Genomic DNA, 16,358 nt, shown 5'->3' on the forward strand with positions numbered 1-16,358 from the left:
ATATGCACTTTGGCTCAATACAATTTGGGAAACATTTTTTTTTAATGATTCCCCAAAGCAGAGCAGTTCAGATCATAACATTGAATATCTGTACATCACTATACATGTATGTACAAGAACAGATCACACATTGAGGCTTTGCATTCCGTGATTACAATGTCAATCCTAAAAAAAAAATGAAAAAAAATTTGAGATTCAGGGACACACACACACACACACGGATATTTTGCATAATTGTTGAGTTCATAGCCGTGCAACTGAAAAAATACATACATTGCTTGTGTGTATTCAAATGCACTGACGACAATAATCCCTGAATTGTAAATTTAGACAATCACTTTTTTAAAGGCCACTGCATGGCTATCCTCTACTGCAAAAAAAGCTCAAGCGAGAAGGACACAATTATACATTTGGCACTAAGTATCGTCAACTCCGCCTATTAACCACTTCTGTATTTCTGTAGGTATTCATTTATTTTTTTAAATCTGTGGAACCTAGCAGAAGTTGTTTGCTGAAAAACTCAGTGGGCTCAGCCTCGGTCACACTTTTCCTTGTTTCACGCGTACTCTCCACCCGAGGACTCCTCCTCAGAGAAGGAGCGCTGCACGAACGTTTCGATGCCGTTCTCGTTCACGGTGGTGCACAGGCCTTTCCTTTTCTTCTCCTTCTGCTCCATCTTGATGGTGTCATACAGTCCCGTGGGGCCATCCTCCAGCAGCATGTTCCTCTCCGAGTACGACGGCCTCATCTGCGCCACGTTCTTCAGCAGCAGCAAGGCGGGCGCGTAGAGGACGTTGGCCAGGCCCATGCCCAGGTTGAGCTGCACGAAGCCCAGGTCGTGCACGATCTTGCCGGCCACCACCGGCCCCATGGCGTAGGCCACGCAGTAGGAGATGTCGGCGATGGCGTAAACGCTGCCGTACACGGACACGTGGCGTACGTCCACCAGGAAGCCCAGCGTGGGCAGCAGGGCCGTGTCCACGAAGGCGATGCCGAAACAGATCCCGCACAGCGGTATCATCAGCTCGCCAAAGTTCTTGCAGGCCGGCACCGTGCACGAGCTGGCCCCGATGAACACCATGCCGATGGCGCCGTAGAACCACTGCAGGTGCGGGTACTTGGCGGCCAGCTTGACGGTCAAGAAGACCCCCAGCACGTGCGGGAAGAAGGCCGGGAACCACGTCATGCCCATCTCCCACTGGGAGGCGTTCATGGTTTCCTCCATCCACTTGGCGATGGTGGGTTCCAGGAAGGCCAGCGGGATGTTGCAGATGGTCAGCGCTCCGGCCACCACCGCAATGTACGGGTCCATCATCAGCCGGTAGATGGGCGTCCCCACCGGCATGTTGGCCCGTTCCCGGTTGGAGAAGGGCTTGAGCACCAAGAGGCACATGACCCCATCCACCAGGCACACGGCGGACAGGATGAGAAAGGGCACGCGCTTGCCGGCGAACTCATACAGAATCCCGCCGAAGGGGGGCGCCACCAGGCTCCCGAAGGAGATGAAGGCCAGCGCAATGCCCAGTGCCTTGCTGCGCTCCGCCTCCTCCGTGTAGCGGTCGGCGATGAGCGCGATGCCCGAGGTGTCCGCGAAGGCCGAGCCGATGCCTTGCATGCTGCGCGCCACGAAGAGCGTAACGTAGTTCTCCGCGAAGGCGAAAATGAGCGTGGACAAGAACATGATGCTCAGGCCGATCACCAGTGGGATGTCGTAACCCACCCGGTCGATAAAAGTACCGCTCAGGGGATTGACGAGCAGCTGCACGATGGCTTTGGAGGCGAACAGCACTCCAATCTGCAAGTCAAAGTTGTCCTCGCCAGCGGGGACGCGTTGGTGCGCACTGGCGTTGGTGGAGTTACCGTGCGTCGGAGGCGCTCGGGTTTGCGCGCGCTCCGCCGCCTGCTGCAGGTCCTGCAGGTAGTCCGGGATGATGGGCACGATAACCATGTAGAGCATGTTGTCCAGAAGCAGAACCACGCACACGATGACTAGGATGATGCGGTTCTGCCGAGCCGGTTCTTGCATGGCGCTTCCGAGCTCTTTAGTTCTGTCCCCCATCTGGGAGAGTTTGGTGGCGGCCACTTGCGCCAAGTTCGGAGCTTGTCCTGCGCTTACCTCCGGCTCCATTTTGATTTCTTGACTTCTAAAGTGGGCAGTCAACGGAGAATCACAACTCTTTACTTACAGGTTTCTTTTTGGGGTCATCGTGTCAGCAAGTAGCTTCTTCTCTGTCCCGATCCTCGCCATCTTGTTCATCCAAAATTTCTCTCCCGTCACTTGTTTGCAGTCATCGTTTTGCAGCGAGCGGGCTGCTTTTTAGACACACACTGAAGCTTGTTGAGTCCCGCGGGCGAAGGCTCACTCAGGTTCCCCTCCCATCTTGAGAAGCAAAAGGCAATGACGCACGGTGCTTTTATGCTAATTTAACGCGCGCGCGCGCGCGCGTGCACGGCTCTGCATGCATTGACACATTCTTCTTTCCCCTCGTGTCCACTTTGTTTTTTGTAAATGGGTTTGTTCTTTTCATTTTGGTAGAAATTTACTATAGTCCACGACCTAAGAAACAAAAATGAAATCCAAATTACATCAGAAGTAAAAATACTGAAACAATAATGTCTCAATATACACTGTAAACTTTCTACTTAAACTTAAGTGTCTCTTAAAGTGTCGAGCAAAACTGAGCATCATTTAAAATTTAATTGATCTTTTATTGAGATTGTTTTTTAATTATAGGTCTTTTAATTGTTCTTCCTGATGTGGCGACTGGCATAGTCTAGCGTTGGTGCGTCTATTTCAGGTCTTGAATGAAGTGAAAAACGAGAGAACACTGACATCTAGTGGACAAAACAAGGAAGTGCTCTTGTTAATTTTTTGCCAGCAGAGGTCCTCCTTTCTCCATACATTTATACAACGCTTGATATGCAACTTTTGCTCAAATTAGATACGTAACTTTTTAACCCCTAAAATACATTTTGCTACATTAAAAGACTTGCACCCCCCCAAAAAAAACCTACAATAATGCTACACAAGCGTTACTTTTCCTTCAGTCAAAATTATTGTAAACTATTAGCGTGATTAAGTTTCACACCGATTTATATTTATCCTCGTGTTAAATGGGCGCCAGTGACAATTACTGACACGCACAAGGAAATGACTTTCACATAAGAGACATCATGTTTTTAAGCGGTTTGACCTTTTTTTGCCACATGCCTCTTCATACAACATGAAATCTGTCCTTTGCCCTTGGGTCTCGTGGTGACGTAGAACACGTTTAAGTCAGCCAATGAAAAATAAATAAATAAGGAGATCAAAAATTTCTAGTTTTATTTTTAGACCACCAGTTACGTCAGTCAGCATCGATAATCACATTTATTTCCCTTGGCGAGCATTCTGTAAGTGGAAGGCTTAAGCAACACACGCGCACACGCACTCACACAATTTAAAATGTCAGCTTTCCGTTTCATATTACAATTAATGCATTTTTAGAGTAACTCTGTGCTGTTGTACTTTTATTAAATGACGAGATAAACCATTCGTTTTGAGTTTACGCTTGTTTCTCACGAGTATCTCTAGTAGAAAAGTTGTATTTTGGCTCCATCTTGTGGTAACTTGGTGCCAAGGATTTACGTTGAAGTGCTTCTCCAGGTGAAGCAAAAAGTGTGATCACTTTACTATTTTTGTGCCACTTCTGCTCTGATGTGATTTGAAAGCAAAATCAGGAGATTCGAGATGGCCACGTAATCTTGTACACTTGCCAAAATATTAATGTCTAAATCCCCCAAACCACCGCAGCCAAATGCCAAAGTCGGAAATAACCCTGGCTGCACTTGAATGGTTGCACAATTAAGCCGTGAGTGTGTCTGTGTGTGTGTGTGTGTGTCTGTCCCTTTGTTTATTCACGTGTCTGCTTTTTGTGTTGTTCCATTTCTCTTTTTCCGTGAGTGTGCGTGTGCGCATGTCAAGTGAGCGCAGTGTGAACAGTGCTGCGCGGGCGCACTGTGGTCAACGTGAGCGGTTTAATGAATTAAAACAGTGATTTCTAAAGAGCAGTGACGCACAGCCAGGCCCACTTTAATCCAGATTACACTGAAACACTAATCCTGTAAAAATACTCTTTCTTCTAAACAAATAATGTCTTTTTCCCCCCCGCCTGTCTAACGTGTGAGTTGTGCATAAAATAGACGCGTGTACCCGTTGCGCGCTTTTGGATGTGATTTTATATTAAAGGCCAATAATACTTTCTCGAAAGCAATGGGTTGGTAATTCCACTTGACAGGTCTCCTTACTCACTGATGTTGTTTGGTGGCGAGCAGGGACCCCCAAAAGACGGCAAACATTGGCCTATATTAATAACAAATCAGTGGAGACGTTCAGGAATATGTCGGGAATCCCCCTACTAGGGCCCTTTAGTTGTTGCTGGCTGGAGGCTACAAGGTGGGGTGGGGGGTGGGGGGGCTGAGGGACGTCAGAAATTGGCCCATATCATCGACATATTAGTGCCGTTGCCTTTTGCCTTGAAATAACTATGTTGGGAGTTCATGAGGCCCCCCCTGTACGAGTTTGCCGTCTGGTGGCTACAGGGGGGCTCCCGAGAGACGGCTCAAATTGTCCCATATCAGCGACACACCATAATTGATAAATTTCCCTGATAATCCCTATTATTATTATTATTATTATTATTATTATTATTATTATTATATAATATTGTTATTTTAATATGTGAATTATCAAATAAATAAGCATATTTTAGCTGAACTCTGTCTTTGTCCTATGTCATGGAATTTTAAGCATCAACTCAGTGGGTCACATGACCATCGGAGTAGTAAATGTAGTAAAGCCCATTCACCCTCCTCCTTTTTTTGTGTTGTTTCATGTCTTGTACTTTTTCTCATGTCTGGGAAAGTTGTGGTGCATGGTCGCCCCCCCCCACCCCTCCCCAAATTGGTCATGTTGCTGTGTAATCCGCTCAAAAGGCCCCGTATGACAAATTCATTGGTAGAGCATACATAATCCTCAGTGAACTCTAAGTACCTGAATATGTTTGATTGTAAGAGAAGGAAGCGGCTGGGGGATGATAAAATTAATTTCAAAAAAGAGGAAATAAAAATTGATCGCCATGTCGGGGAATGATTCTTCCGGTGTCTATTTATGTAATTCTGTTTGTCAATTCAAACCATTTCTTTCTCAATGAAGCTTGACATTGGCGTACAGCCAAAGCTGCTCATCATCCCGTCCGCATTGAATTGTATTTGAGTACATTGATTTTTTTGAGCTGCACAAGAATTGCTGTATTAACTGTTCATCACGTTAAATTATCTTTATCTTTCATTAATGTATAAATCGGTATATTGTATTTGTTAGGCACAATTTTGTTATGTTTAACTTATAAGTACAACACAGTTTCATTTAATCTTTGCTTTCAAATTTTTATTTCGGTACAACCTTACATTTTAATCATCCTTTTTTAAGTGCTTTTTTTTTTATTTTAATTTCCCTGTATTTAAACCCTGTGTTAATATTGAAAGTACATCTTACGTCCCAAAAAAAAAAAAAAAAGTTCCCAAACTGATTGCAACAAAATGAGAGCGATGCTGCACATGTCATTATTACATAACACCTCTGACAGGCTGTCAACTGTTAATCTACTTAGCAACACCAATTGGGTGGGGCCTTGCTAGTGTCTGCCGCAACCTCTGGGTGTTATTATCCCCAACCTGCACTTGACTGTAATTACACGCATGTTGCATTTTCATTACGTTAGTCTGTCACTGCGCTTAGCGTGGCGGAGGGAGGGTGGGTCAAAAAAAAAAAAGGGCAAAAAGACACAAGAGGTTGAACAGATTGCATCATTTGTTGTCATGTTAAATCAGCTTTAGAAACAGAACATAGATCAGGGAGGAACAAAGAAAACGTCAGGAGGAAAAAGAAATCAAAAGGCGCAACGTGTGCTAATAACCACGCGGCCGATACACAGTCTGTTGGTTTCTGAAACCTACTGTCGGAATAATGATTATATGATAACCAACAATACAAAACTGTAAACAGAGGAATATGTTAGTATTTGCACGTTTAAAGAACAATTCACATTCATGAGGAGCAATTCAAACGTTGAAAATAGCGTTTATGTTATAGTCCATTATTGTGTTTGCGGTGAGATGGAAATTTGACCTTCTGTGCAAGTGTGTAGGCATGTGGTGGTAATCTGGAGTTGTTAACTAATCTCTGATTTGTGTCTCGAGGGGAGTGTCGTGGAATAATAGTCGTCTTGTTTTCTGTGATTATTGCAAAATATACACACACAGGTCAAGCATGACCTTTGGAGCTTGACCTCTTGTCAGTGACACGCAGCCCAAAGGGGTCATTTATTGCTAAGATAGATAAACAGAGTAAATGGAAATAATGTTGTGCTTATTTATCTGGATTATTTTGGAAGGAGAGTCACAGTGTGAAAGAATCCCTGTCCAATGTACATTTCAACAAGAACTTTTTAAATATTTTTAGGTACATTTTAGGTCTAACCTGAATTTGCATCCTCACTACATCACTAGAGTACAGTTTTTATAATTGTCCTACATTTAATACAATAAAGTGCTAATTATGATAAAGATTCACCCATTAAAAGGACAACAATAAAGTAATAATATGAAACAGGAAGTGACCCTGAAGTGTTCATGAAGTGATATATTGATTCAATTCGGTTTCTATGCTATTTTACACCTAAAAAGTCTCATAGGACAGGAGGGACAATGCATGTTACGAACACAACATAAGACAAAGCACATCCACTTCTGTACCTGTGCGAGAAAAGCACCACTACCACCACAAACGAAATGGCTGTGCAACATTAGCAGTTTATTTGGACTTGTTGTCAACTTGAGGCACTTCGATCTTCTCCCCAGTGAGGAACTGCCAGATTCCTCCTCGGTAGTTCTCGTTCCCCAGAGCGTACAGGAAAACGTTAAAGGTGGGGGAGGTCTTGGCCAGGATGGGGGCCATCTGCGACACACAGGAAAGAAGTGTTATAACTCCAAAGATCAGGAAGGAGTACTGAATCAATTCAAAATACAAGAAACATCAAATCACATCTTGAGAATTCAAATAAAACAAGCTTGTCGTTTTCCAAAATGACATATTTGACGAAATACGCAAATTTGCAAATTCCTTTTGATGTAAATAGTTGTGGACTGATCATTGATCCTTGAGGTACTCCACATATAACACCGATACAGTATGAGTCACTGTTCAAACATATTTTTCTTTCTTACCATCCTGAGCTTGGGTGAGACCAGGTTAGCGTTCTCCACTGCAGCGTAGAAGGCCAGTAGACCGTAGGGTCCCCAGCAAAGCAGCATGGTCTTAAGGGGAGTATTTGGATTGAACTGCACAAAAGTGAGGGCATGGGTTCAATTGACACTGATAAAATTGTAGTTGCCTAATCATGTTGCTGTGCAGGTGTTTTATTTTGTCATCAAAACGTTCCCACCAAGACGAATCCAACCTCACGTGACGCAAAAAGCCTTTGGCGACTAACCGGATTGCAAAGGCCATAACCTCCCTCGTGCATGGCACGGCATTCCCCACTGTGCTTTTTTCCCCCTTACGCACGCATTGTTGGACCATCAGCCTCCGTCCTCATTGCTAACAGATGCACTGGGTCGTGTATTGATGATGACCTACATAATTGTTGCTCTCAATGAGAAGCGCATGAGGAATTCGTTTGCATGTGCGGCATGGCGGGAGAATTCCTGCGGTTTCACTCACTGAGTGACTTCAAAGCGGTTCGGATGGAGTCGCGCTTTGGGAGTGCCGCTACTGTGGTCACAATTGTTGTATCACACGCAACATTTTTTTTTTTAATCCAGTGTAGTACCACATGGCACCACTGTAACGCGGTAGGCAGCACTGAGATCTGTTTGTTGCTGTTTCATCTGCGTTCAACTTACCTTTGTGTTTCCAGTCTTCTTGAATTTCTGCGCAATGGACTGGTAGGAGGACATGACGACAAACACCTGGATGGCCATGTTGAAAACCGTCATGGGGATCAAATAGGAGACGTAGTTCCTACGAGGATAAAGTGGAAGTCAGTATTGAACACGAGAGGGACAAAAAATGACGGCGGTGATACCTGTCGCCCTTGCTGTAGTCCAAAGTGCAGCAGGTCCTGAGGGGTTCGTAGTCGTACTCGCCCCAGCCGATGAGAGGCATGGCCGACCAGAAGGCGCTGAAGAGCCAGATGAAGATGACCAAAGTGATGGCGCTGCTCCACTGGAGCTTTGTTCCTGAGAAGAAAACTCAGTTTAGTAATCAAACAGTTTAATTCGACTATGTTGGACATTTTGTTCGATAGCGATTGTCACGTCCACTGAAATTGTCGACGTGACAATCACAATGCGAACCCGAAAGACCTTTTTAACGTCAAATGGCAAACGCCAAAATGGCGAAATGAAAATAAATGGCTTAATCTGCTTAATTTTCACTCCACTGATTAATCAGAATTCTGTATTTGGATTAGGTGGGAGGCATTAAACATAATGAAAACTTTATGGCATACATATTTAGCAATTTTCTCCGAATTTGTTTCATCCATTAGCTTTCCCTAAGATTAGCTTGAATGTTGGGCCTTCAAACTGACTTTCTGGTTTTGTTTTTCCATAGCGGGACTCACTTGTGCAATACTGGTGATATCTGTCCCAGGCGATGGCAGCGATGAAGTGGATGCTGGCGAGAGCTGTCATGAAACCCTGGAATCCGTGAGTCTGACATCCCTCGGAGCCATACGGCCAGTACCTGTGAGGTGGGTGGGATCGTTTATGTCATTCAATTATTGGATTCCTGTTATTGATCGATATCGTTCTCAAGTGTTATTATTTCCGCGGGCTCACTTTTTAAACTCCGTTGCAATACATTTCTAGAGTTCAGTTGTATTTAACTTTTGAGTAGAATAATGTTTCATCTTTTAAAGCAATTTTGTTTTGAATGAAATTATAATTAGTTTACTTAACATTTATGTCAAATATTTTTTAAATGACTTGTATTTTAAGATTTATTTTGAGGTGATCCTTGTTGTAAAAAGTTTGAAAATTAGCCTATTGGTGATGATGAGAGTATTTGAAAGAAGCGTGCGCGTCACGTCGGCCACTCACCTGAGGAAGCTGGAGAAAGCCGCAATGGTGGCGTTCATGGAGATGCCTATGTCGGCCATGGCTAAACTAAACACCAGGAAATTGCTCGGGGTCCTCAGCTCTCTCACTTTGAGGAAAGCGGTGATGGTGACCGCGTTTAAGAAGAACCCCATCAGACCTTTGAGAAGTCGGGGCGGCACATGATGACAGCTGTCACTCAGGTACCGCGCGCAAACATTTGCGCGTCATCAGATAGCAACAAAAAACATGCGCACGACAGAAATAAATCCACTCAAATGATAATTGCCGAGTATGAAGAAATGGAGGAGAGGCGCGCATGCACCCACGCCCATTGAGGGGTGAGCGCGGCTGCATGCGGGCTTTTCCACGGCCACATTCCACGCGCAAAAGACTCACCCTCGACCAGAAGACACGATCCTAGGGAGAAGACATCAAACTCGGAGAAGCCCTCCGGTAAAGGGTACGACGAGACCATCCTCGGAACCGATTTGTCACCACGCACCACAACAAAAATAAAAGACCCCAAACACGCACGCACACGCTCGTCTCTTCTCCGTCCGCCTGTTTACGCAGTGCCTCGGCCTGATTGGAGGACGCTGGCTTTTTAAAGGGCCATTTCACGTGAAAAGCATGCCGTTTATTATGTAAAGCCACCACCCCGCTCGCGTTGCGTCGCCCCAATCCGTGCAGGAATGTCTTAAAACCGCGCAACCCTTGAGGCTAAAGCGTATTTGCCCCTTCGACGTGTACAGCAAAGCCCCCTCAATTAGTTACACAACGAACCTTTTGTGTGCGTTGCGGGTTGCGTGCGTGCGTGCGTGCGTTTCCATGTGTGGCCGGCGAGGATGCGGACGACGATGAGGAGGAGACTGATGATGGATGTTGCTGTCACACAGCGAGCGCTCGAAATTTTCATGCGTGCGCACAACAGGTGTCTGCAAAACAGCACGATTCTCGCGGTCAGCTATGAGAACTGATGGAGACGGAAAAATGTATTCAATGCATTTTCATCTCATCTGACAGCAACATATTATCGATAAATCTTCCACCTCCTCATTCAGGAGTCATGTGACTTTATAATATCAATGGCATAGCCCGGAAAAACAGGTACGCTGTACTCAACAAAATGAAAAATGCACAGATGTTAAAACGTGTTAGTCGTCTGCGGAGTTGACTTAAAGGTCAAACATTCAGCCTAACCAACGTTAAAGATAATCACACCGACTATGGGGAAAAAAAAAATGCCATCCAATCCTGACCTTCTGTGTGGATTTGTTACGTTTGGCGTGGCGACGTCATCATTCGCAGCTTTCGGTACCCCAACGCTCGCAAGCTAGGCAAACAAATCTGACATTGTATTGCGTTTGTCTCAGGATTATAAAATCAGGATTGTTGTGAAATCTAGGTGACAAAAATGCCTAATGGTGTGAAAGGCCAATTTGAAGCATCCTCAATTATTTCCATTTGTCAGCTTTGTTTACCCCGCCTTTAGAAAATCCTTCATCAAAAGCCTTTGTACATACTGACATTTAAAAAAAAAAAAGAACGTTTTATCAACCTATAACGCTGCGATACATTGTTCCCAATCTATGCAGCTGTCAGCTACAACATCTAAATAGTCTTCCAGCAAAAAGATTAACTACAATATGGAATGTGTGAGTTTCTTTGAACAATCCATTGCCCAAGAGGTTAAGAGGCTCACGCAAGGCCTTTGCAGTAGTAGCAATACTCACAGGGATTTAACATACAAAAAAAGGTGAAATAAAACTTTAATCTGAATGTAGATTATGAATTAATACAATTCCTGAATGTGAGAATGTCCCTTTTATTTTTGCGTATGGCGCATGAGAAATGAACACTCAATTTAATCTTTAATCCATCCAACCCTATCCTTAGCCCTTGCCTGAATGGTATCCTACTTTTTGTTCTTTCCTGTCCTATCCTGATGATTTCCTTATGATATCCTGTCCTGACCCTATCCTAATCTGTCCTGTGCCGACGGATCCAATCTAAAACCTAATCTGTCACATCACACTTTATACCCTTTGCCAATCCTGTCCCGGCTCTACCATATTCTTCTGATCTTTAGTCTAAACCATTCCGTTGTGAATCTAATCCTGAGACGCTCATATCTTTTGCCACATCCCATAATATCCTGTTCTTTGCCGATCCTATTCTGTCCTGACCTGTTCTACGATCTAGAGTACTTTGCAGGGTAATGACTCATAGTCTTGAAGGTTTTTGGCGTACAAAGTCCAGGTGCTACAAATACTTTGAATGAAACAAAAGCTGTATAGTCGGAAGCACTTTGCAAAAGCACTCTGGGAGTTTTTCCAAATCGGTTAATGAGTCGATACCCAAAGTCGCCTTTCACCTAGTGGCTACTCAGATTGCCATTTTTTTTTTTTTTGCTTCAACATTGAATACAGCAAAATCGCTAACAGCCAACACAAAGCATTTTCAGTTGATCTCACAAACCCAAAAATTCGGAATTATGACATGGTATTTTGTAATTATGATTTATCATCTCATTATCTCAAATTACAGTTTTAATTTATTATTTTTTTCCCGTTAGAAATGAGCGTCCGTCGTCTCCGGTGACAGATGAAGGGCACATTGATAAAAACGGTGCGCGGTGAACATCTGCACCAGTGGCGCACCGCTCGGCTATGACACGCAGGGGCCCCCTTGTGGCCATACACGGCGGCGTCCACTTGCAGATTAACAGTCACGGCACGGCTCAAATGAACAAACATTTGTGAGGAAAAGAAGAGGGAATAAAATCATCCAAATGGATTATGACCATTTCACAAGTGTGTGAGATAATAAACAGGGGACGTCTCGGCACAGCCTATCAGATTGCAGGATGCAATATACGCATCCAAATGAAAAGAATGCCAGTCCCCGCACTAATCCTTGTCTATCCTTTTTATCTGGGGACTCATATGCAGTCTGATCACTATGGGACAGCAGAGTGGTGGAGAGAAGCCATGCGGATGATATCCCCGTCGATGAGAGTGGGGGGAAAGTTGGATGCAAAGTGTGCAAATGCATGTTAGGTAGGCGCGCTGCGTAAAAAAGTGGGGCCAAAATGTTCCTCGTCCTGGTTCTGGGGCTCTACGCGGCCTCGGGTGGACTTTTCTTCCTGGTGAGCGGCTGCCCGTCCCAGTGCAGCTGTTTTTACCACAACCTGAGTGACGGCTCCAAGGCCAGGTAAGGACAAGGGTGCTTTCATTTGTGACATTTGGAAGTTTGTATGGGAAGTAGACCTGAGCGCCAAAGAGAAATCAAGGAGTGCATGGTGGTCCCATTTTATTTAATGCAGGATTATCTTTCAAAGGCACTTTGAAGCTTACCATCAGTGCTTTTTAGTTCAGTTTGGATGTCCCACCTCTTCCGCACACAAAAATCGTATCTCCCGGTATCTATTAGCGGATTGTACCTTGTATCGTATTTTAATTGAACCGCAGTGTAGCATAGCGTATCGTATCTGAGGATATCGAATATCATCTAATCGCACGTCTGTGTATCATATCTCATCTTAGATAACAATTTTCCAATGTATCATATCGTATTCTAATGTGACGTATCATCGTATGTAATCGTATTTCAGCGTATCATATCAGACGGTATCAGCATATCATCTCTTGTAACTTATCGCATCTCATCTTATCTTTCTGACTATCATTCTCTTATTGTAATTCAGTTTTTTATCTTTGAATTAAATCGTATCTCAGCGTATCGTATTTAATCAATCAGATTGATGTTCTTTTGTCTCCCCCCCAGGAGTGTGATTTGCAACGACCCCGAGATCTCGCTGGTGCCTGTCGGGTTCCCGGTGGACACGTCTAAGCTTCGCATCGAGAAGACAGCCATCCAGCGGATACCGAGCGAAGCCTTCAACTACCTCTCGGGTTTGGAGTTCTTGTGGATGTCCTTCAATGCGCTGTCCGTGCTGGGCACTGACAGCTTCCGCGGACTCTTCAACCTGGAGGAACTGCGCCTGGACGGCAACGCGCTGGCCGCCTTCCCCTGGGAGTCGCTCACCGACATGCCCAGTCTGAGACTTCTGGACTTGCACAACAACCAGCTCACCTCGCTTCCGGTGGAGGCCACCACACACATCAGGAACCTCACCTACCTGGACCTGTCCAGCAACAGTTTGTTGACGCTGCCCGTCTCCGTGCTGGCCAACTGGCTGGCGGCCAAACCCGTCCAAGGGCCCGAGAGCTCCAAAACGATCCTGGGTAAGGGCACATCCTGGCATACACAACAGAGACGTCAGCATATTGATCTCATTTTTTTTTACTTTTTTATGTGGTCTTCAACTTACAATATCCATTACTGGGTCAAAAGGGCATGACCATCACTTGGGTCACTAATGCCAATCTTGTCCGAACGTAGTCAACCACAACCATGAGCATGTTGCTGCAAATAATGAAGTCTATTCATGATGTTTGACTATGCTAATTTATTTAACTTTATTGAATCATAAGCTACGTTTTTGTAGAAAAATGTTCACGTCACAACACCAAACAATAGTAGTAGTAATGCAACAAAAATGATATGCATGTTAATTATGTATATGTCTTATTTTTCTTCCAGATTTTTCCAATTGGCTCCTATTACAACCAAACATTAAGAACTACCAAATTGTCTTCCATAGCACATATTTGTGATTCCGCTTAGAACTGAAAATATTGGACTTGTAAACAAAGTAGCATGTTGAAGTATAATTATCAAATTAAAGTCAATTCTGAAACCAGCTGTGTAAAAGCTGCTGGCGAACTGCATGAGTCCGAAATGACAGCAGAACCTGACCTTGATCACCATCCTCCTCCTCCTCCTCATCATCATCATCATTGCCATCGTCATGCTCATGATGTAGTTTATGAATTAAAAGTTAATCCTCTTACAAGATTAACAGCCGCCACATTGGCCATCTGCAGTCCGCTCCATCGCGCCGCACCGACCCGACCTTCCTCACCTGTAAACCTTCCGCCCTCAGGTCTCCATGACAACCCTTGGGCGTGCGACTGTCGCCTGTACGACCTGGTCCAGTTCCAGAAATCTCCAACTCTGGCTGTGGCGTTCATCGACACCAGGTTGCGTTGCTCTTCCCCTGAGAGTGTGTCGGGCGTCCTTTTCAGCGATGCCGAGCTGCGACGTTGTCAGCCCCCACAAATCCACACGGCCGTGGCGCGGGTCAGAAGCGCCGTCGGAAATAATGTCCTGCTCCGGTGCGGGACCATCGGGGTGCCCATTCCTGATCTGACGTGGCGGAGGGCGGATAAGCGAGTTTTGAATGGAACGGGTGAGTCTGCTATGAAGATGACTTGTTGGCCCAATTGTCTGAAATGGTTACAAAAACTGACCCTAACTCTGCCTCAAATTTAAAATTTGCCACAACAGAAACTAACCTAACTCATTTTCTTTCCCACAGTCCAGCAGGAAACATCCAAAGATGGCATCACCTGGTCCATCCTCAGTGTTCCAGCCGTGTCCTATCGCGATTCCGGGAAATACATGTGCAAAGCGACAAACTACGCCGGGAATGCCGAAGCTGTCATTTCTTTAGTGGTATCCAATTCTCCAAAACAGGAAGGCAATCAAACCGGCAATGAGAAGAAGGCCAAAGTGAAAAAATCCAACCCAGTTGGAAAAGCAGCTTACCAGGAGAAACTGGTAGCCCGATACGTGGTACCAACCTCCATCCCTACGCCTCCACCACCGGTCTCGGATCCTGGCGTTCCACTTGAAATTGCCGACCCCAGTTTGGACAATCCCAGTCTTTCCCCCGACCCGTCTACATCGTCCAACTCGGATACACTGCTGGATCTGGAAAAGACCAACCTCAGCAACCTGGCTGCAAACACCTCATCTCTGCAGCAAGACCCAGACCGGGTGGTCCGCTCAGTGAAGGTAGTAGGGGACACGGACAATACAATCTCCCTCAACTGGCGAGCTCCCAAGGCCAAGAACACGACGGCCTTTAGCGTTCTGTATGCCGTGTTCGGGGAGAGAGACATGAGGAAGATCAATGTGGGGGCGGGCCAGAATAGGGTGACCATCGAAGGCCTCGTGCCCAGAACAAAGTACATCGCCTGTGTATGCGTGAGGGGGCTCATACCCAAGAAGGAACAGTGCGTCATCTTCTCCACGGACGAGGCAGCCAGCGCAACCGGCACCCAGAAGCTGATCAATGTGATCGTGATCACCGTGGCTTGCATCATCGCCGTTCCCCTCACCGTCATCGTGTGTTGCGGCGCCCTGAAGAGACGCATCCAAAAGTACTGGGGTAAAAAATCCAAGGACATTCAAGATTCCTATGTGACCTTTGAGACATTGTCACCCGGGACCAAAGCCAAAGGGCTAGAAGGGGAATACTTGAACAGACTTAACCCGGAAGAATCCAATAGATTGCTGTCGGCCCGCTCCAGCCTAGACTCGGAGGCCACGGCTAAAATCGAAGGACAGCCTAACGAGTACTTCTGCTGACATCATGCTCCAGCTCCGGCTCCTCCGCCGCGTCACCTTCCTCGCGCTCATCCTCCCCCTCCACTGTGTCCCAGTCCCTTGCACCGCTCGCATCCTCACCAGCAGCCCCACTTCTACCCGCACCCATACCCCCAGCACCGCCCGTATCCTCACGCCAGGCAGCATCCTGACGTGAGCCCCTCTGCCGGCCATACTTCCTGGGACTCCCCCCCTCCCGTTCCTCCTCGCTGGATCACGCCACCGACCCCACCTCCACCTCGAGCCAATTTCTATCAAAGGACCTTTGCCCGCTGCACCATCATGGAAATATCCGTATAGGCGAGATTTGACAACTTGGTGAAGAAACAGTCTGATCGGACCCAAAGGGAAACAAAACAACACTTTATTGTCGATATGTACGTGTATGATTTGTAAATACTTTTCTGGACAGTGTACACTTACATATACGGTCAAGTCTGTGCCTCTGTATAGATCTGTCATACGTTCTCAGAGGAGATGTAGCTATATACTCGCAGGCATGGTGAACGTAGACAAGCTGGAGCTGGAGGCAAGTGCAGAAAGGACTGAACTATGACGCTGTGTAAATAAGACGTGGAGCTATTTCTATTCCCCGCTGCTTTCTCCGTGTGTTTTGTTTTTTGCGCCCCCTAGAGGCAACACTACTCCACTAACTGTATTCAATTATCCCACTGAGGATTTAAATAAACTTTTCTATA

At 45.6% G+C, this 16,358-nt stretch overlaps 3 protein-coding genes across 4 annotated transcripts; 1 reads left to right on the plus strand and 2 right to left on the minus strand.

The window, feature by feature from the left end:
* Positions 1-130: 130 nt before the first annotated feature.
* slc18a3a (solute carrier family 18 member 3a) lies at positions 131-2,368 on the minus strand. 2 transcript variants are annotated; one of them, XM_085922335.1, is made up of 2 exons: positions 1,893-2,155; positions 131-1,841 (listed from the first exon to the last, which is right to left on the minus strand). In XM_085922335.1, exons 1-2 carry the CDS (start codon positions 2,126-2,128, stop codon positions 557-559), a joined length of 1,521 nt encoding a protein of 506 aa, XP_085778461.1. In that variant the 5' UTR covers positions 2,129-2,155; the 3' UTR covers positions 131-556. The 2 variants fall into 2 exon arrangements, with proteins under 2 accessions (XP_085778461.1, XP_085778460.1); XM_085922334.1 differs by having other exon boundaries at positions 131-2,368.
* Positions 2,369-6,853: 4,485 nt separating this feature from the next.
* rgra (retinal G protein coupled receptor a) lies at positions 6,854-9,663 on the minus strand. Its single transcript, XM_085922330.1, has 7 exons — positions 9,541-9,663; positions 9,145-9,301; positions 8,667-8,788; positions 8,127-8,280; positions 7,945-8,062; positions 7,267-7,380; positions 6,854-6,997 (listed from the first exon to the last, which is right to left on the minus strand). The coding sequence occupies exons 1-7, from the start codon at positions 9,617-9,619 to the stop codon at positions 6,854-6,856; spliced, it is 888 nt and encodes a 295-aa protein (XP_085778456.1). The 5' UTR covers positions 9,620-9,663.
* Positions 9,664-12,235: 2,572 nt separating this feature from the next.
* On the plus strand, positions 12,236-15,642 carry lrit1a (leucine-rich repeat, immunoglobulin-like and transmembrane domains 1a). Its single transcript, XM_085922389.1, has 4 exons — positions 12,236-12,357; positions 12,931-13,391; positions 14,153-14,458; positions 14,588-15,642. The coding sequence occupies exons 1-4, from the start codon at positions 12,236-12,238 to the stop codon at positions 15,640-15,642; spliced, it is 1,944 nt and encodes a 647-aa protein (XP_085778515.1).
* The last annotated feature ends 716 nt before the right edge of the window (positions 15,643-16,358 follow it).

The sequence above is a fragment of the Syngnathus leptorhynchus genome, chromosome 10 (genome assembly GCF_054491065.1).
Source record: "Syngnathus leptorhynchus isolate UIUO chromosome 10, UIUO_Slep, whole genome shotgun sequence".
NCBI lineage: Eukaryota > Metazoa > Chordata > Actinopteri > Syngnathiformes > Syngnathidae > Syngnathus > Syngnathus leptorhynchus.

Excerpts from the sequence above, each read along its gene's own strand:
- rgra (XM_085922330.1), bottom strand. The coding sequence starts at position 9,619 with ATGGTCTCGTCGTACCCTTTACCGGAGGGCTTCTCCGAGTTTGATGTC. Across the intron at positions 9,302-9,540 it reads ATCGTGTCTTCTGGTCGAGG|GTCTGATGGGGTTCTTCTTA; the intron begins GTGAGTCTTTTG and ends GACTTCTCAAAG. Across the intron at positions 8,789-9,144 it reads GCTTTCTCCAGCTTCCTCAG|GTACTGGCCGTATGGCTCCG; the intron begins GTGAGTGGCCGA and ends CCCACCTCACAG.
- lrit1a (XM_085922389.1), top strand. The coding sequence starts at position 12,236 with ATGTTCCTCGTCCTGGTTCTGGGGCTCTACGCGGCCTCGGGTGGACTT. Across the intron at positions 13,392-14,152 it reads GAGCTCCAAAACGATCCTGG|GTCTCCATGACAACCCTTGG; the intron begins GTAAGGGCACAT and ends TTCCGCCCTCAG. Across the intron at positions 14,459-14,587 it reads GCGAGTTTTGAATGGAACGG|TCCAGCAGGAAACATCCAAA; the intron begins GTGAGTCTGCTA and ends TCTTTCCCACAG.
- slc18a3a (XM_085922334.1), bottom strand. The coding sequence starts at position 2,128 with ATGGAGCCGGAGGTAAGCGCAGGACAAGCTCCGAACTTGGCGCAAGTG.